Source organism: Haliotis rubra, unplaced genomic scaffold (assembly GCF_003918875.1).
Source record: "Haliotis rubra isolate DU_JTF1 unplaced genomic scaffold, ASM391887v1 Scf359, whole genome shotgun sequence".
NCBI lineage: Eukaryota > Metazoa > Mollusca > Gastropoda > Lepetellida > Haliotidae > Haliotis > Haliotis rubra.
Window position 1 is genome coordinate 392,628 of NW_025767034.1, and position 21,837 is coordinate 414,464.

General features: G+C 42.3%; 1 protein-coding gene across 2 annotated transcripts; it reads right to left on the reverse strand.

The window, feature by feature from the left end:
* Positions 1-3,408: 3,408 nt before the first annotated feature.
* Positions 3,409-12,978, reverse strand: LOC124285329. Of its 2 annotated transcripts, none has more exons than XM_046721536.1 (6): positions 10,495-12,978; positions 9,711-9,830; positions 8,661-8,743; positions 7,994-8,113; positions 6,675-6,735; positions 3,409-6,250 (listed from the first exon to the last, which is right to left on the reverse strand). In XM_046721536.1, exons 1-6 carry the CDS (start codon positions 12,203-12,205, stop codon positions 3,723-3,725), a joined length of 4,623 nt encoding a protein of 1,540 aa, XP_046577492.1. In that variant the 5' UTR covers positions 12,206-12,978; the 3' UTR covers positions 3,409-3,722. The 2 variants fall into 2 exon arrangements, with proteins under 2 accessions (XP_046577492.1, XP_046577491.1); XM_046721535.1 differs by having other exon boundaries at positions 8,661-8,740; positions 10,495-12,861.
* Between the last annotated feature and the right edge of the window lie 8,859 nt (positions 12,979-21,837).

Below are 21,837 nucleotides of genomic sequence, written 5' to 3' on the forward strand. Positions count from 1 at the left end.
ATGTCAAGGTACATGATGTTTTGACAGTTTATCTGTTCATATATACTCATGTGGACTTTCATTCATCATGTATAGATATTTAGTATCAATGAAAAAAGCGCTTGAGTGTAAAATTCATTGTTCATGAATGGGCTGTGGGGCCTAGTGGTTAAAGCGTTCGCTCGTCACACCAAAGATCTGGGTTCGATTCCCCACATAGGTACAATGTGTGAAGCCCAACTCTGGTGTCCACAACCGTGATATTGCTGGAATATTGTTAAAAGCGGCGTAAAATCAAACTCACTCACTCCTGACCCCTTCTCTAGTTTGCAAGTGAAACATGTCTGACACGTTATGTCACGTGATTACATACTCTCTCTCTCTCTCTCTCTCTCTCTCTCTCTCTCTCTCTCTCTCTCAATAGTGTGCACCCCCACTTTCTCAAAATGCTCTATCCGCCCCCGACATAGCGCCTACCTCTGTACAGTTAAGAATACTGTAGGTTTAAGGGCACAGGCCGCACAGCTGTAGATTTATGTCTGGGAATGCTGTTGATTAATTTGTGCAGTTGAGATGTTTTTGGTACCTTCCAAAGTGAGTGGTCAGGAAAATTAATTGAAATATTTAACGTCTTGAATCGTATTGCTAATAGTGATGAAAAGTATTTAAAGACATGTTGAAATACAACTATTGAATTTTCCGAAAGATTTCTACACGTATTTTACACTATTTCGTACTAACAGTGGTGATATCAGTCGTTTCGCTTCGGAAACATTTTTAATAAATGAAGATGAAGAGAGATCTACTTTATTTTTCTTTTAGTAGCTGACTGTGTCTTTTTATGTGTGTGCAAGAGTGAGAGTTTTTTTTCCAGGGCATACATTTCCACAGCGTAAACTTAAGATGAGAAAACTTTCTAATATTTCACGTTGGAATAAAAGTTCAGGGACGTAGGGGTAATGGGGTAACACGGAAATAACCCGGATAGCCTTATAAGAAATGACACGTGAAGGTCCGGGTTAGAATATTGATCTTTATTAACCCATGCTCGTCGTAAGAGGCGACTAACGGGATCGGGTGTTCAGGCTCGCTGACCTGGTTGACACATGTCATCGGTTCCCAATTGCGCAGATCGATGATCATGCTGTTGATCACTGGATTGTCTGGTCCAGACTCTATTATTTACAGACCGCCGCCATATAGCTGGAATATTGCTGAGTGCGGCGTAAAAGTAAACTCACTCACTCACTTATAAGAAATGTCCCATGCCGTTGGGGTATGGTAACATTCATCTACCAACCCACCACCCATCTAATGAGTCACCGCGTACAATAAGCACAGGTTGCGGCGGACCTATTCTAACCCTCATATCCCGTGGGTAAACGGAGCCCGCCTAATGGTACTGTACTAGAAACACTTGCATTAAGCAGAGACGGTGGGTGGCACTCCTGAAAGTTATCTTTCCATGACAACACTAGTGTCTCAGCGTGACAGCAACGCTTGATGTCTGAAGCAATCCAAAATCTGATTAAATTCAAAGAGAATCGGTAAGGCAAAAACAAGGTTGCTCCTCTCAATCAAGCCATTGGGGTCTGTTTGTTTGATGTGTCATACCAAACACAGCAATATTCCATCAACTGAACCGACCGCCTCCGTGGTGTAGTGGTAAGAGGGTCCGCCCGGAGAGCGGAAGGTCGCAGGTTCGTTTCCCGGCGGCATCATACCAAAAATACGTCAAAATATGGTACTTGTTGGTCCCTGCATGGCGCTCGGCATTAGTGGGTACATCAAGGCTCGGAGTCAGTATAATGTGTCTGAGTGGGGTACTCATGCTTAACTTGGGCATGGTATTTCAGTGGGCTGGCACTAAAAACCAGCTTAAGTCTGGGTTAGTACAAGCAGCCGCACATAGACACGCATACACGTCCTCATATAAGCGAAGTATTCCTAACTGCGACCTTACACCCCATTTCACCTCACCTCACCATCAAACTTCCCCTCACCCTCACACAGCAGATACTCTATCCTCTGTGTTAGGGTGAGGTGAGGTGAAATTGGGTTTAACGTCCTGCTTGAGAATATTTCGCTCATATGACGACGTGCATGCGTGTGTATGTGTATGTGCGGCTGCTTGTACTAGCCCAGACTTAAGCTGGTTTTATAGTGCTAGCCCACTGAGATACCATGCCGCAGTGAAGCATGAATACCCCACTCAGACACATTATACTGACTCCGAGACGACCAGTCCTTGATGTACCCATTAATGCCGAGCGCCAGGCAGGGACCAACAAGTACCATATTTTAACGTCTTTTGGTATGAGCGGCCGGGGATCGAACCCGCGACCTTCCGCTCTAACCACTACACCACGGAGGCAGTTTCTGTGTTAGGGAGTCACTCAAGTCTATCAGGCATATCATGAAGAACTATAACAGAATAGTAGGTGCTCAGTTTGCCAGTGGTACTTCATGAATCATTCACCCAGGTGCACTTTTGTCTGATGTCCCCTGAACAAGGATGAGATTAATGAAAATACAACCAGGTCAAATATAAACCGTATTTATTGTAAATCCACATCATGGTTTTGATACATGAATAACAGTAACAATTATGAATAACAGCAAAATGTAATATGTAGAAAAGATATAATTTATCAACAGACAACCTGACAAAAGACATATGACCTCTCAGTCTCACTTTAAAGATAGTGAGGGGCTGTGGGGTAGCCTAGAGGTTAAAGTGTTGGCTCGTCATGCTGAAGACCCAGGTTCGATTCCCCACATGGCAACAATGTGTGAAGCCCATTTCTGGTGTCCCCCCGCCTGATATTGCTCTAATATTGCTCAAAGCTGCGTAAAACTAAACTCAGTCAGTCAGTTAAAGATAGTGAATGAGTGAGTCTTTACACTATGTTCCATCAATATCAGCTGTCACAAGGAATGGGTTAGCATACTATGATCATGTGTGGAATTGAACCAGTCTTCAGCATAGTAAGTGGAGTGAGTGAGTTTAGTTTTACGCCACTATATTCCAAAAATATCGCAGCGGGGACACCAGAAATGGGCTTCACACATTGTGCCCATGTGAGGAATCGAACCCGGGTCTTCATCGTGACGAGCGAATGCATTAACCACTAGGCTACCCCACCGCCCCGTAGCAAGTGGACACCTTTACCAGGAGGCCATGGTACTGTCCACATCCTATACTGTTTGGCTGACACATTGTATTGTAACATAACCTTAAATTATATCCTGACATTACAAGAATAATCACACAGATTCACAATCTGCTAAGGATTTTACAAGGACACACAGTAATTTTCTTTGTAAATATACAAATAGAGAACATTACTTCTTAATATAAACATGTTTGAAATCATTTTCATCCTAATGCTTGATTAATGTGTCAGGTTAGGTCAGGCCATTTTCTTCATGGACCAAAGTGGAGGAAGAAAGAAACAACCTTGAAAATGTGAAACATTTCCTGACTTGTGGGGTAAATATTCAGAAACCAACTTCTGCAATCGGTATATCTACCAAGGCATGTGACCAAGACATGAGTGAGTGGAGTGGAACCCGTGTCTTTGGTGTGACGAGGGAACATGTTACCCACTGAGTCTACCCCACTGTGCCTTTTCCCTTTGGAAAACATAACAGCAAATGATCTGTTGTTATATTCAGTTCCATTTCATTTTCCCAGCATGATAGGCTCATCAGATCCACAAAGCTGGCAATGAAAGATATTATTACTGGTTTTGGAAAAAGTACATAAGATCAGAGACAGGCTCTTCCTCCTGAAACACCACATTGTCCTCAATAATATTCCCATCCTCATCCAACCTTCCAATCTGTTCTGCGACCAGATAATGAGGCTCCGTGCTACCCATGTTATCGGCCACCATGTAGTTCTCTATTCTTTCCACTACAATGTTGCCACCTTCAACTTGCTGCCCAATGTCTTTCCCGACCACGTATCTCTCCTCCAGGAGTGTATCAGATGCCTGCATCCTTTCAGCTTCCATGTGTTCCCTTTCACCCGTACTTCCAATGTCCTCAGTTACCATAAACTGTGCCCCAAGAACACTGTCATTCACCTTCAGCATTCTACCATCTTCCTGTATAACATAGATCTCCTGTGGTTCCTCTAGTGTCCCTGTGTCCAGTGTAAAAATATGCTTCTCCGGAACGCTCTGGTTTTGTCTCGCAATGTGTTCTGCTGCCACACATTCCTCAACAACCCTCTCTTCTTTTTTGCCAGAGTCTTCTTCTACTACATACTTCTCCAGACCACTCTCACTCCCATCTTGCCTTCCAGGGTCTTGTGTCAGTGTGTAACTATACTCCCTTCTGTCCTCAACACTCCCACCACCTTCAAGCCTTCCAGTCTCCTCCATCACCACAATCGCCCCCTCCTCCTCTAACATCTGGTGCTGAATAACAGACACAGCATTTGTTGTTTCTCCAGATATGGCTGCAATTTTGTTCTTCTTCAGAGACTTAATGTCGGATTTTTTAATCACACCAGTATAGTTAACATCAGTTTGAGAACTTGCATTGCTAGTCACCAGCTGCACCTTTGGTGAAGCACTATCTACATCAGATGGGAAACCTGCACTGCTACTCACCAGCTGCACCTTTGGTGTAGCACTATCTACATCAGATGGGAAACCTGCACTGCTTGTCACTGCCTGCACCGTTTGAGAAGCGGTTTGAGTAAACTCTTCATTTTTCCCAGTAGGGTTGATATCAGTCTCTGGTACTGTCTGGTGTTTGTCATGAGTCTGTTGGAAGCTGCCTTGATCCTTCTGGACAACTCTCTTGGCCACGATCATCACATGCTTCCCCTCATTCTGCAGCCTCTTCAAAGCTTCCTGAGCCTTGGGTGGAAGTTCCCCAAGGTGTTGAACATCCTCCTTAACCACCATCTGAACAAACTTGTCTTTGTCCGAGTTGCATCGGATCTCAAACTCTGCATCATTGGAGTGTAAGATACTGATGTGATGGTTCAGTACAGTCTCATGCATGAACCTCTTGGAACATGTAGGGCACCTGTGTGGAAACATCTCATGATGACTGGGTGACAGAACATGCTCCACTAGGTCCTTGTGGGTCCTGAAAATGTCTGAGCAGTGTGGACACCTCAGCTTCCGGTTCTCTTCAAGGATGCTTTTTCCCTTATGCTCAGTCAGCATGTGCTCTATCAGTGGACTTGGCCGTGGAAAGATCTTATCACACATGGCACACTGATGGAGCTTTATGTCTAAATGAACGGACAATACATGATCTTGCATTGCCTTAGACTGTACATAGGCAATTCCACAGAAGGGACAGTTTAACTGGTATGCATAGTCATGAGTGGTGCTGCGATGATATTCTAGCAAGCAGCGACTAGGAAATGTTTCAGGACAGTCTGGACATCTCTTCTCAACTGATTTGGTCTCTCCATGAATCTGTTTGAGATGTTTTTTCATGTTGAGGGAATCAAAGCTGTATTTGCATAGGGGGCATTTCTTCGTCTCCCCTCTTGGTTTTGGTTTTTTCTTTTCTGGTTTGGCTGTGTCCTTGGTTTTGTCAGATTTCTGTGATTTGTTGTGAACACGTCTGATGTGTTTTCTTAAATAATCATTAATGACATAAGCACTTCCACAAATGTGGCAAATATAGTTCCTTATGTTGTCGTGCATGCCATTCATATGATCTCGGAGTCCTTGTTCACTTTTAAAGATGGCTGGACATTTGTCACAAAGCAGACGTTTATGTTCATGCATTCGTCTTATGTGTGTCATCAAAACTGTTCTTGTGCTGAACACCTTTTTGCATGTTTGACAAGTCCTTCTTGAAACAAATGGTTCTGGAATGGAGACTTTATCGGGATGATGGACCCGGAGGTGGTTGCGAATGCTATCGTGACTGTGGAACACAGGAGCCTTGTCACAGTATTGGCAACGGAAGCCTTCCTTGAACTTGACTTGACGTGCATATTCTATAAATCCAGGTCTATCTTGATGACATGTGCGGATGTGCTCAGCAAGTCGGAAATTGTCATATACAGATTTCAGGCAGTATCTGCAGGTGAATCTCATGGGTAAGTGATGCGAGTCATCATTCTCAACAACTGGAGTCTGTTTCTGTGTGGACAGGTCAATACCCTGTTTTCCTAGCAGCCGGTAGTTTATTTGTACACCAACAGATGCTAGTGTAGACTCGGCAACAACAGCAGGCACTTCATCAAAGGGAACATCCTCGTAGATGCTGTCTGCAACTTGAGGTACAACTGAAAAACAAAGCCAAGGTCAAGTGAGTGATGGTCAGCAACATTTATGCAGCCGTGGCACAGTAATGGTCATAACATATGGCTGCTGGAGTGTCCATATTAAAAATCTGATAAGAAGATCTTAAACAAATTGTGGGGTCATGATTGGAGCAAGCACTTATGTGAAGTTTAGTCTTCAGTGATTCTGTGGTGTTAGAGGAGATGTTAATGATAACTGACACAAAGTGAATGACAGACAAGCAACTTCATCCTTATCAGACAAAAAAAATGAGTAGGAAAATGGTGGTCGACCAGTCTGCTCTGTATATTTGAGCACATTTGATAGATCAGACGCTGGAGATTAGGTAACATTCTGAAACAAACAACCAACAGACTAATTCCTTGATGGGGTTGTGTGATAAAACTCCAAGAAATTTCTTTTTACCTTTCTTTTTCTCTTTATTTCCCAAGGCCTCAACTAAGCTACCAACAACTGGGATCTGCAGCTGGAAAATGTTAAATTTTATAACAACAACAACAACAACAACAACAACAACAAAATAATGTATAAGGGCAAAGCAGAAGGCTGCAGATTTCACTGGACATTTCTTTATGTGTTCGACTATCCCATTTGCTGTCTGGGCTGCGAGTAGAGGGGGCAAGGGCCTTGAGCTGATGGTGAACCAGAAAAGTCGGCCTCACCCAGGATCACCCAACCCACTGTTGCTGAATTTCTACTTTAACTGATTATGGAGCATGTAATATCCAAGCTGTGTTGCTCAATGGTGCTGCTACACATGTTGCACCTGAAGTGTTTGTGGTGAAAATGCTTTGTTTGCCTGCTGTTTAACACCATATTCAGAAATATTCCAGCAATAAGATGGCAGCCTGCAAATAATCAAGTCTGTCCAGACAGAGATTGTGAAACAACTCAGGAGAAACCCACGAGTTTCAGGATGCTGATGCGGTCTATGAATCATGTTCTGGATCTACCTGGGGTTCAGTCAGCAGATGTTGACCAGTGAAAATTCAGATTAGAATTGGTCTTAAGTAACCCATGCTTGTTATAAGAGACGACTAACGGGACACATGCCTTGGTTGATGCATGTGATCGTTTCCAATTTGTGTAGATCGATGCTCATGCTATTGACCACTGGATTGTCTGGTCCAGACTCGATTATTTACAGACCGCTGCTATATAGCTGGAAATTGGAATATTGTTAAGTGTGGCGTTAAAGAACAAACCAACCAATCAGCAGGCATTAACACTGAAAAGGAAACACATTGCACAACTGGACGACTCTTTCATCCGAGAAGTGAACAACTAGCACATCCGTATAGCATCTGAAGAATCAGATTTAACAGGGCCTCATCACAGTGTTCTCAGCACCTGGGGAATGTGTGTGTGTGTGTGTGTGTGTGTGTGTGTGTGTGTGTGTGTGTGTGTGTGTGTGTGTGTGTGTGTGTGTGTGTGTGTGTGTGTGTGTGTGTGTGTGTGTGTGTGTGTGTGAGTGAGAGAGAGAGAGAGAGAGACAGAGAGACAGACAGACAGACAGACAGGGGTTAAAGTGTTGGCCGACAGAGTTCAATCCCCCACATGGGTACAATATGTGAAGCCCGATGTGATATTGTTGCCATATTGCTAAAAGTGGCATAAAACCAAACTCACTCACTGACTCTTAGCACTGGGACAGACAAAACACACTGACATGATGGTTGTATAACAAAGATGGCTGTGTGGGATAAAGACTTGGTATATCCTACCTCGGTGTCTTCATTGTATGTATACAGGTCTTCATCCTCCTGTTCCGCCACAGCAGCTGAATCTGCAACTTCCTTGACCACAAATGGGTCTACACCTCGCACAGACACAATGACCACCTCCTGTAGCAGAGAATCAACATGGTGAGAGAAAATGGCTACCATGTTTTGTTTGTTTGCTGTTTACTGCCAGCAATATTTCAACTAAATCCTAGCACGCTGTAAATAATCATCTCTGGACCAGACAATACAGTGACTGACATCATGAGCATTGATCTATGCATTTGAGAGATGATAACATGAAGTCAACCAAGTGAGTGAACCTGACCACCCAATCCCCTTAGTCACCTTCTTCGACAAACATGGATTGCTTGGCATCAGTAAACCGATTTTTAGAACCTTTCAACAGTCAATTATGGAAACACAATACTATATTTCTTAAATTGGTAAATGCTCAGTTAACCTATGTTATATAAATACTGCAGTCAGCACAAACTGCAATTTGTAAGCACAAAACCCACTCAGACCCAGTATACTGAATTTGAGCTGACCAGTCCTGGTTTAATCCTGGCCAAATTGAAGAAAACCAAAGAGCCAGTTGCCAGGCATTTGAACATGTCTGGTAATGAACCTTATTGTAACACTTAAATTTGACATTTCCTTATTGTACCTCGTCTTTTGAAGTGATGTCTGCAACTGATCCTTGGTGTGGAGTTATCTCCCTTGGACCACCATTCACCTTTTCAGAACCTGCTAAGAAATATTAGATAAACATTGTGAACAAATACTGAAACTATTACTAACCTTCATAGTTTGTTCATACATCACTCACAAGACTAGGTCCAACTGCTGGGGTGATGTACTCTATGAGAGAATTGATAATGATAAATATTTAATTTGATTTCAAAGGGCTAATTTGTTGATTGCTGTGAAGCAATGTTTGCAAACAATAGCTGATACCCTGAGTTTACTTAGCTCTGCTCAGTCATTCTGTGAGTGATTGAGGGAGGGTGGGGGAGGGAGAGAGTGAGAGAGAGAGAGAGAGAGAGAGAGAGACGGACGACGCCACCAGAAACATTCTGTGAGAGAAATTTCTGCTCCAATGTCAACACTATGTAGGATATTAAATTACCTTTTTCTTGTTTGTAAACAGATTCTTATTTTGAAATAAGAACATGTGGGCCTTTTGCCAATTCTTTACATATTGTTGTGCATGATTATCTAGATAGTGAATCGATACTAACATGATAACTTGAGAGAGGGCACAAAATCATTTGTGATTCATCATTGAAAATTTGGGCTGTTTGCTGTCTGATGTCATTGATGGTTTTACGCCGCGGCATTTAGCAATATTCCAGCAATATCACAGTGGGGGACACCAGATATGGGCTTCACACATTGTACCCATGTGGGGAATTGCATCCGGTTCTTCAGTGTAACAAGTGGACGTTTTAAGAATTACTCTCAAATAGGCTACCCCACCGCCCCTCTGATGTCATTGAGTGTACTGGGGACAATCATCTTTGGAATATATTTAACTGTCCTCTACAAAATATACCAGTAGTATTTGGCAGCATACAAGAATGAATTGGAAATCTAATTAGGCTCAGCCGGGAGTGCTAGCTCTGTGACATGTTGAACATTTTGCAAAGTGACAAAGATTTAAAAAGCTTGCTGGTCAGTGCACTTGCTGGAACTACTGCCATCAGGGCTAAGATACCTTCTGTTGTTTCCATCTTCTGTCTCCTGTCTGACTGGTTAGTGAAGTAGTCATGATCCTTACTGACAAGGTTTTGGTCAGCAAGAGCACCACCTCTTGGGCGGGAAAAGCGCCTCCTGTCTGAAAAGACAAAATATAAACTTAGGAACAGATTGGGATTAAGTGCATAGTCGATACAATTTTCATTTATATATAGATTTGTGAGAGTGAGGTGAGGTGAAATTGGGTTTAACGTCGTACTTGAAATTTTTTCGCTGATATGTGTATGTGTAAGTGCGGCTGCTTGTACTAGCCCAGACTGAAGCTGGTTTTATAGTGCTAGCCCACTGAGATACCATGCCGCAGTGAAGCATGAATACCCCACTCAGACACATTATACTGACTCCAAGCCGACCAGTCCTTGTTGTACCCATTAATGCCGAGTGCCAGGCAGGGACCAACAAGTACCATATTTTAACGTCTTTTAGTATGACGCGGTCGGGGATCGAACCCGCGACCTTCCGCTCTCCGGGCGGACGCTGTAACCACTACACCACGGAGGCGGTCTATAGATTTGTGAGAGTGAGTGAGTGAGTGAATGAGGGTTTGTCACAACTCAGTATTTCAGTCAGATCAAGACATGTGGGATGAAGGCTCAAATGATGCAGTTCTCAGACATTTACCATTTTGGTAAAACTCACATGCATTGACAATAATTTTTATGTCAAGAAGTTTATTGTTGGAAATGGACTGCATATCCTTAGTTAGGTCTTAACAAATTGAAACAAAATTCAAAAGCCCCTACCATGTTTCTCCAGCCACCTCTTTCTCTGTCTCTCATAGATGTGTCGAGGTACTCTTGTAGCTGGCTCAGTCACCTTGATGAAGTTTAGGTATGGTACTGGATGAAAGATTAGTGCAAAGGGCCCAAGTAAAACAGTTCCCTCAACACCATCCACTCCACCTTGAATGTAGTACCACTCATCAGAAACAGTCTTCAGTAACACAGAGGAGGTGATAAGAAAGTCTATCCCAGGAATGACGTTTCCGACACCTAGTCTGGTGTACAGGCTGGAGTTCAGGTCTGTCATATTAGCACTGTGTGTGTACACCACTGACAATCTTGAACGTTTTTGTAATTCTGTCTCATCAGAATAATCTTCGGTTGAGTCTTCAGATGAAATGTCACCCGGGAGGAAGAGGATGAATGTTTTCAGTGTGTCTGATGTCATTTTCTCCTTCAGAGAACCATGTTCAATAGCTCCTCTGGAGCTGTTCGTCTCGTCAGATACATTAGCTGAATAAACAGTTTCTGATGTATCTTGAAGTTCTGACACAAGTTCTACTTTTTCCTGTACTGTTACCGGTTTTCTTCCTTTCGAAGCTTTTTTCTTTACCTCTTTAATAATGATGACGATGGGAATAGAGATGTCATCTTGCATCATGACGGGTTTGAACTCTTTGGGATAATTAAGTGGCTTCTTTTCAATACCCTTGGAAATATTGGTATAAAATGACACTTTTGTGTCTTCCACGCTTTCGAATGTATCAGATTTAGTTTCACTTTGGGCTGTGAGAGTTAACTGCCCTTCTTGACCTTCAGTCACCTGAATTTCTCCTGGAACAACTTGTACTGGAAATACCTTAGACATAGACATGTGAGGGTCCAGCAAGTTTGTCTGAACCTTTGTGTTAACCTTTCTGTCTATTGGTTTAATGGCTTTTGCTATGTTCTTTCCCATTTTAGGGAGAATTGTCTTGTATTTCTTTCCTTGAAGAAGAGGTTGTTTTTTTCGGGAAGGTGGAGGAAGACTTGTATTGTCTTGGTCAGGTTGAGAGAGTTGTGCACTGCCATTGTTATCCAGAGGATGAAGCGTCTGTGCTGGGGTTGCCTGGAGTGGTGGATGCATTGAAGTCGGTGTCTCAAGAAGTACCTCAGTTTCATTTGGCTGAGAGAGTAGCGGCTTTAATGGTGTTGAAAGCAGAGTTGTCTTTAGGATTGTATCAGAAAGACATGTTGTTGGTGTTGATGGAGTTAGCACAGTCTTTGCTGGTGTTGATGCAGAAGGTGTTGCTGATTGTGGATGATCTGGTGGGTTCCCAACTGTTGGTGATGGAAAGGTCTTCTGTGGAATGCTTGGGGCCAGCTTTGCTGAAGTTGGTTGAGGAATCAGACCAGTTTGTGCAGTGGATGTTTTCACTGGTGCTTGAGAAAGATGGGATTTAGATTGCATGAGTGGAACATCTGATGGGGATACAGTGATAATAATTGGAAGGACTGGCATCTGAACCTCATCCTGTCCCCCGGGCAACTTATCAGGGTCCCTTGGTGCAGACGTGTTGTTTACATCCAGGTTTAATGGAGAAGTATCTGGACTAACCTCTCCTGGATCATCACAGACATCATGAGAATCACTTTCACTTTCAACTAAAGATGACCAATCTACTATATTTCTGCTTGGACGAAGATTTATGCTTTTCATTAAATGTTGTTTTTCACATTCATCAGCACTCATGTCTTCTTTGCTTGTTGTGGAGAGCTGTTTGTTTCTTGTTGCATAATTTCTGACTTTGGGTGTTAAAATTTTCTGTTCAACATTCACCTGTCTTGTTTTCAATGTAGGTGATACTTTGTCTTTCTTAATTGCAGGCCCTGTACATCTGGTTTCTGATCCCCTTTTCCTTGACTTTAACCCTTTCACATGTTTGTTTCTTATCAGTTGAGAAAGTTCCTTCTTGACATTTTTTCTTCTGGGTGTTATGTGACAGCTGCTAGACTGATCTAACTGTTTCTTTGATGTGTTGTCAAGTACATCATGAAGAACCACATGGCACTTTTTAACTTCAAACGTAGGTGAATCTGACAGATGTTCAACATTTGTTTTTGTTTTTAATTTTTTATTTGATTCTTCCCATTCTTTAAATGCACAGCGTAAGATGCCATGTTGACACTGAAATATGTCTCTGGTTATCGATACACTGACGTTTTCAAACTCAGACGTGACTATCACTGAAATCGGTGTCGTTGTCCGATTCAAATTAATGGATTCTCCCTTTGCCCCCGTGCTTGCAGTGAAATATTGCGACTTTGAATCATAACGAGTCTTGATTAAGTGTTCAAGAAATCGTAGGGGAACGATAGTTTCAGTTCTTGAATATTCATGACTGAAGCGCTGTTGTCACTAACTTCTTAAATTCCACCATGTACACTTCTGACAGAAACACGGAGCGTTACCGCCATCACAGGAAGCAGTCTGCACTTATCAGGAAAAGATAACTCTAAATACAACGTCCGCTAAAGAAAAACGTATGAACACGATTACCCTTGTGCTTTTACATTGATTTTATTCGTGAAAGGTTTGTTGACAGTATGCAACACCTAGTATATACACAACTTTCTATAGACATAAATAACAGTCTCCTTTGTTGTCAAATTGTATAAATAGGCATCGTCGGTTTACACTTTGAGGAACATCACCGCCAGGAGTCGCTGTGCAGATTCCTTGTCCAGTGTAAACTAGTTCCCTGTCGATGTTCCGTTCTGTAACACACATGATGCTCTCTTTTCGCAACAGATAACGACTACCAGTTATGACATGTTTCGCTTTATGAGAGGGACCATTCATTGTGACGCAACATGAACATTTTAGATCGGTGTATTTATACAAAGGTGTCCTCACAAACTAACATCAAAATTCCTTTTACTTAATGCACATGGACATCGCCATAATATATAATGAGTGACTTTAATATATGCTGATACTTATGAAAAAATCTGGGAAATTGTTTGAATTATAAACATATAAATTCGTTAAAAACATTAAAATTAGAACCTTAAGATATTGGCATAATTGAAACCTATGTTATCCGCGTTAACCTATTTTAAGGAACAAAGACATTGTGTTGTAGTCACTGTATATGCATTTGTCATACTGATTGTCCGGAAATAAGAGTTTCCAGAATAACAGGGGTTCACTATGTAAAGAGTAATCGCTATGAACTTGCTTTGCCACACTAGGTCGTCGCTTAAAGTAGAACAATCTCGTTACCATTGCATTACCATTATAGAGGGACCCGTTATCAATCAGGGTATGTCAGCTGTATGTGGTTGCCGTTTAACGAGGTGTGGCTCTAAATATATGCAGAATGAAACCCTAAAGTGACTTCAGAAAGTCAAAGACGTTAGACGTTTAACTACAGTTGTATTTCAGGCTATGCTACTGAGTTTAGTTTTTCGTCGCTTTTAGTAATATTCCAGCAATATCACGGCGGTTGACATATCACGGCGGCGGAATCAAACCCGGGTCTTCGGCGTGACGAGCGAACGCGTTAACCACTGGGCTATCCCACCGCCCCTACGCTACTCATAGGGTATCGCGCGGACAAACCTTGCAAAACACTGGGGGCGTACCGGGATTCGAACTCACAATCGTACGTTTCTGGTGGGCGAAGGAAAGTGTACACATTGAATTGAGGCTATATAGACTACTGGGCCACCCCTTCCCTTTAATTATTTCAATTAACGCCTCTCTACTATTGCTATAAAGGAACGGAAAGATTTGAGATGAACTTATGATGAAATAAACGGAATAAAAAGAATTTCCGAATAAAATAATATAAAATACATACAGATTATTGGTACATGAGCAAGTATACGAAACGAGTGTGAAATTTTGTATTGCCCGAGCGAGAGCTTATTCATTTACATTAAAACACGATAAACAAGTGTGACGGCCCTCTTCATTGACATCACGTCGAATTGTTTAATGACGTCACAGACTACGAATTACAGAAACAATGGTTGCGAGGCAAAAGTGATATGTGCACATGTGCACATATGATATGTATATATGACACTAGTTATGTTTCACCACATACGTAATAAAAAATACAAAATTTCACACTCGTTTCGTATGACACACATGCTCGTGTAATAATCTCTATACATCCAGCATTTATTCAGTGATTTAAGGTGAATTGATGACAAGAATATCAATCCATTTATCAAGCGCGTGTTCCTGATACGGCATATCCCAGCAAAACTCTGTCAACAACCAGGGGCGGTGAGGTAGCCAAGTGGTTATAAAGCGTTGGCTCGTCACGCCGAAGACCCGGGTTCGATTCCCCACATGGGTACAATGTGTGAAGCCCATTTCTGGTGTCCCCCGCAGTGATGTTGCTGGAATATTGCTAAAAACGGCGTGAAACCATACTCACTCACTCACTGTCGGCAACCAATGCCGATCATCGTATGTCATATTTTAGATTTTGACATGTTGTTTGTTTTATTTTTTGTTTAACGCCGCACTCAGTAGTGTTCATTTGATATGCTGGATGTCTGCAAATAGACAACCCGGGACTAGACAATCCAGTGATTTGAATTGTGAGCCACGGTCCGCGTCGAATGAATTGAATTAGTGAACTGATTTCTCGACCGATCTGGATGATTAATGTACGGGTTAGAATTGGCCTCCAGTAGCCCATGCTTGTCATACGACTAACGGAATCGGGTTGTCAGGCTCGCTGCTATGGTTGATGTCGGACATCGTGTCCCAGTTGCGTTGATCTATGCTCATGATGTCAAGCACACGATTGTCTGGCCCAGATTCGATTTTTTACAAACCGCTAGAAAATTGCGGAGTGCGGCGTTAAATAACAAATAAACAAAACCAACACACATAAACAATGATTTAACCCAAGACGCTCCAGGCATGTTTGACTGTCACTTCACCCGTACCTGATGCTGAGGTGAGGTGAAATTGGGTTTTACGTCGTGCTTGAGAATATTTCGCTCATATGACGACGTGCATGCATGTGTATGTGTATGTGCGGCTGCTTGTACTAGCCCAGACTGAAGCTGGTTTTATAGTGCTAGCCCACTGAGATACCATGCCGCAGTGAAGCATGAATACCCCACTCAGACACATTATACTGACTCCGAGCCGACCAGTCCTTGTTGTACCCATTAATGCCGAGCGCCAGGCAGGGACCAACAAGTACCATATTTTAACGTCTTTTTGGTATGACGCGGTCGGGGATCGAACCCGCGACCTTCCGCTCTCCGGGCGGACGCTCTAACCACTACACCACGGAGGCGGTCTACAGTATATACTATAATCGAGGCTATTGTACTTACGCAATTCGTATAACCTATGTGTAATGTACCTGAAATACAATATACTGAACATTTATCTCACATTTTGGACAGCATACACACTCAACCCCGTTACGGGGACATGTGATCCCTATCCTTGATCTGATACTACGGCGAGGCAATCCAATTTATGGGAATATGGTTCAATTTGCAGACAAAGATCACTCGAATTCCACCATAAAACCTAACACTTGGGGACCGTTCAAGAATTCACGCTGTATTCCGCGATAAAATTACTGACCTGTATCTAGGTTAGAGCAATCATGAACCCATAAATTGACAATGGTGGCTTATTGAGTGATGTCCAGTCTCGATTTGACCGACGCGTACGGAGGGATGAGAATAGTCTTGTTCCAGATCGAGTAGTAAATGAATATAATTTCACGTCGCTTTTAGCAATAATTCAGGATGGAATGGAGAGCCCTGTTAAAGCGTTTGCTCGTCACGCCGAAGCCCCGGGTTCGATTCCCCACATTGGTACAACTTGTGAAGCCCATTTCTGGTGTCCCTCGCCGTGATATTGCTGGAATATTGCTCAAAGCGGCGTAAAATTCAACTCATTCATTCACGCACTCAGGTGATAGGTTCGATTCTCCCACATGGCTACAACGTGTGTTTCTCATTTCTGGTTTCGCTGCCTCGAAATTGTTGGGATATTTCTAAATAATATTTTACAAAACCATCCCATTCATTACTGGTTGATGTACACGATGGTCAGGATCGGTAATTGGAAAGGGGCACTTAATACGACTAATACGGTACTCGCTGTTAACCGACCTGGCGCCCGGAATTAGGCGGATGAAACAGACTGGTCGGCTAGGAGTCAGTATGTACATGTGTCTGATCAGGGTATCAGCGTTAACCCGATCCTTGTATCTCAGTCGGCTAGAACTGTAAAGCTGGCATAAGTCAAGACAGCAACACATGCACGTACATGCACGAACATGCATGACGCTAGATTTAGCGTGACATTAGATCCATATCGCCTAGAGTAATTGCTTTTATAGAATTTGAATATATGTTTGTTGATGTACATGTTCAGGACTTGAAGTCCATGTTTATCAATAAATATGTTTGTTCATATAGCTTGTTATTACGGGTCAATCTTAACGTCTGTTGAAAGCATTATTTCACCGACTCTGTGAATGTCTGTCATTATTTGGATCTGTGTTTATGATAAATACAATACTATTTTTTAACGTTGCAATAACCTTAAATGGCGCAGAGTACCGTACTCCGTTCGTGACCACTCGCCCCTTTCCGTAACCTGCAAGAAGATCGCCGCTTGTCCTTGAATAACACGACTTGGCCCCGAATGACACTTATCGAGAACAAAATGTTCTGCAGAGTTGCGTCCCTTAGGTGTACCCGGATTCAAATCCTTGGTTTGTGGACTTTCTACCCGATCTCTGGTTCCACGACTGACAGATGTCTACTGTTGCATCATTACCAGCTTTCATTCAGTTAAAACTCAATCATATGACTCAAATCATGTCTCGAAACACAACTCGCTCACAAACCGGACTCAGTGTTTATCAAAAAAACGAACCGCGATACTATAATCGATCGACTCGCTGGTGTCAATGTCGTTTCTGCTATATAGTTACACACAGAAATAAACTGATTACGTAGCGTACTTACGACGGATTATCGGTTAATCTCATTATTAACACGAAGGTGCATAATTATTCATGTTCACCAAGAACGCCGTCTTTCCGATCCAGATAGTTGTAAGGCTGGACAGAAAGAGCTGTGTCCACTGAGTTGGGTATGACCAAAATACCAATGTCCATTTCATGAGGGGAGCCAGGTGGAGATTTACTTCTGCGTGTGTCAATGGGAAATAGAGGTAATGAAGTTGCGTGTTTCGTAGGTCATTTGTGATTGTTTGATGTTAAACGCTGCTGCATTGGCGGTCTGTAAATATTCGAGTCTGGACCAGACGATCTAGTTATTGGTAATGTGAACAAATATCCACGCCGTCAGGGTACTGCCAGCAGTCAACCAGCTTACCGTACCTGACCCCCCGACTCACCGCAGTCGTTACTTACGACAATCAACAGAGGACAGGGGTAACATTCCTACCCTCATTCCACTGGGCCCATCACACACACACACACACACACACACACACATGTAAATGATGCATCATGACATGGTATTCATCCCACTGGGCCCCCCAAATCTTGCAGGTATGTACATGATGCAGCATGACATGGTATTCCTGATACCTTTCTGTAGCATATATCATTCATGTACTATGACATGGTATTCCTGATACACTTCTGTAGCATATATCATTCATGTACCATGACATGGTATTCCTGATACACTTCTGTAGCATATATCATTCATGTAGCATGACATGGTATTCCTGATACACTTCTGTAGCATATATCATTCATGCAGTATATGATGGTATTCCTGATATACTTCTGTAGCATATATCATTCATGCAGTATGACATGGTATTCCTGATACACTTCTGTAGCATATATCATTCATGTACTATGACATGGTATTCCTGATACACTTCTGTAGCATATATCATTCATGCAGCATGACATGGTATTCCTGATACACTTCTGTAGCATATATCATTCATGTACTATGACATGGTATTCCTGATACACTTCTGTAGCATATATCATTCATGTACCATGACATGGTATTCCTGATACACTTCTGTAGCATATATCATTCATGTACTATGACATGGTATTCCTGATACACTTCTGTAGCATATATCATTCATGTACTATGACATGGTATTCCTGATACACTTCTGTAGCATATATCATTCATGCAGCATGACATGGTATTCCTGATACACTTCTGTAGCATATATCATTCATGTAGCATGACATGGTATTCCTGATACACTTCTGTAGCATATATCATTTATGTACTATGCCATGGTATCCCTGATACACTTCTGTAGCATATATCACTCATGCAGCATGACATGGTATTCCTGATACACTTCTGTAGCATATATCATTCATGTACTATGACATGGTATTCCTGATACACTTCTGTAGTATATATCATTCATGTACTATGACATGGTATTCCTGATACACTTCTGTAGCATATATCATTTATGTACCATGACATGGTATTCCTGATACACTTCTGTAGTATATATCATTCATGTACTATGCCATGGTATTCCTCATACACTTCTGTAGCATATATCATTCATGTACCATGACATGGTATTCCTGATACACTTCTGTAGCATATATCATTCATGCAGCATGACATGGTATTCCTGATACACTTCTGTAGCATATATCATTCATGCAGTATATGATGGTATTCCTGATATACTTCTGTAGCATATATCATTCATGCAGCATATGATCATTCCTGATACACTTTCTGTAGCATATACATTCATACAGTATTCATGATACACTTCTGTAGCATATATCATTCATGCAGTATGACATGGTATTCCTGATACACTTCTGTATATATCATTCTGTAGTATATATCATTCTGTAGCATATATCATTCATGACATGATATTCCTGATACACTTCTGTAGCATATATCATTCATGCAGTATGACATGGCATTCCTACTTCTGTAGCATATATCATTCATACAGTATATGATGGTATTCCTGATACACTTCTGTAGCATATATCATTCATACAGTATGACATGGTATTCCTACTTCTGTAGCATATATCATTCATACAGTATATGATGGTATTCTTGATACATGTAAGTACCATATATCATTGATACAAAATATCGACTAACGGTGGTCAGATGTGACAGATGTGATCGTATCCCAGTTCCGTAGATCGATGTTGATGCTGTTGATCACTGGATTGTTTGGTCTAGACTTGATTATTTACAGGCTGCCGCCATTTAGCTGGAATGGAGAGCTACGTTAAACAACAAGCACCCCTAACCAAAACTGATGCAAAATAACATGGTATGTTTGATGGACAGGCGTACCGGCATCAGTTGTTTAGAGTCTTTGTTGTTGTTTTGTTGTTTAACTCCGAAGACAGCAACTTTTCCAATGTTATCATGACCCATTTAACTAATCAGGGATGTGTGGGTGGGGTAGCCTAGTGGTTAAAGCGTTCGCTCGTCACGCTGAAGATCCGGGTTCGATTCCCCAATGTGTGAAGCCCATTTCTGGTGTCCCAAGCATTGATAGTGCTGGAATATTGCTAAAAGCGGCGTAAAACTCACTCACTCCCACTAATTAACCAAGGATACGCGAACCAATGGCCGATAGTATGAACAAACGCTCCAATCCGTCTACCTCCCCAAAAAGATCGCCCACATGGACCATCCCGATTTCTCTTTTATCACACTGTTCATACCCCGAACAATTAATTTCCCTCCTGCATAGAATACTCATTACCCACACGCGTTGTCCAACCCACGGTAGCACCGTCACCTATATGTTCTCATTCTAACAAAGATATCAATATTCTTTACCTGAAATACCCGTCACTCAACAATACGGTTCAATGACCCTTCACAGGGCTCGTGCGTCACCAGCGTCGGTAACGGCGTGTAACGTTACCACGTCCTGAATAGCGGGTTCGTTACACAGGCTTCATGCTTGAGATGCGTGGTCCCGTGGTTGATCCGAACATTTGGCTTCCATTCAAGCCAGCATTAAACGACCTCAGCTACGCCATATACCACCTTCCCCATCCCAGCCCATGGTGATATTTGGAGTTAATGTCGTAACGTTTTCAGTCCGCGTGTAACCCTTGACCAAAGTAAGGCACCGTATTTCTTCTAATAAGCGCCCGCGCTTATTTTTTCAATGGATATCTAGACCCGGCGTTTATCAAATGCCCGGCGCTTTTGCTCTTACTGGAATTGTTAGTGAGCTGCTTTACCTCCGGCGCTTATTAGACGGAATACGGTAGATCTTTGATGATAGACTTAACCTCTCCCCCTCTCCTCTCGAACGTACCCCCACCCTCCCACTGACCCCTCCTACCCCTCACGACATACCTGTAACCAAAGGATCTGTCATGATGGTTCCTCTATTAAAAGAGATTACTGCATTAATAGAACGGCAATCTGTCTACAGGAGATATACGGCCACATTATGGCAACATATCCAGCCAGTATTGACAATACGTGAATGGATTTATGGCTTTGTTAAACCAAGTTAAGAATATTCTTTAGAAGAAGTCCTTTCACGAAGACAAAGGATGTGTTTAAACACATATAAGTCAGAGGTGTTGGACAATGTTTACCATCATAATGGTTGATTGAAACCTCATCGTAAGGGGTATTCACCTAATTTGTCCTGAAAAGATCGTAGTACCAACAGTTGATGACGTACACGTCTGCCAGGTATTCATGCAGATAACCCTTTCACTGCAATGGTATTTGGAGCAACGGGTATGCAGGTGGTGTGGTTGAGTGTTAAGGGTTAACGTTTCATTGTTGGCGCAACATAGTTACAACACCACCTGAATGTATTCACCTCTGTGAAGGGAACCCCCGTCTTTTAAGTGAATTGACTGGGAGTTGGACTTCTGACTCACTGGGACTTGCTTTGGAAACGACAGGTGAAGAAGACGAAAGGGATCTTATGCATAATTGGTGCATGGTTCGTTATGGCCATGACGGAGAATACAGGACTTGAGGTGGTATAATGGCAGATGTTCAGGCGATGTTCAGCGGTCAGGCGGTTGCCCGGACGTAAGATTCGTACTTGTATACAATACGTTACACGAGGGTATATATGGCAATTTCTGACCACATATGTTCCAAGAAAAGAGGCAGTTATTGTGGTCTGAACATTCCGGATTTATACGTGAGCTGAATAAGTCTGCGAGACATTTTGTGAAGCTCTGTACACTGTTCTAGTGTAATCTATTCGGGAGAACCAAAGTCGGGATGCTCTTGTTCCGGGAGCATCTATTCCTGCGGGGGATTTAAGTTTCACAGAATCATATCTACAGTGGGCATAGGATAGGGGAATCAATAAACGCC

Bases quoted from the DNA above. Each gene is read 5' to 3' on its own strand.
- LOC124285329 (XM_046721536.1), bottom strand. From the start codon at position 12,205: ATGAGTGCTGATGAATGTGAAAAACAACATTTAATGAAAAGCATAAAT. The intron at 6,736-7,993 runs GTAGGATATACC...AACATTTTCCAG, and splicing joins CATACAATGAAGACACCGAG to CTGCAGATCCCAGTTGTTGG. The intron at 6,251-6,674 runs GTAAAAAGAAAT...TTTGTTTTTCAG, and splicing joins AAATAAAGAGAAAAAGAAAG to TTGTACCTCAAGTTGCAGAC.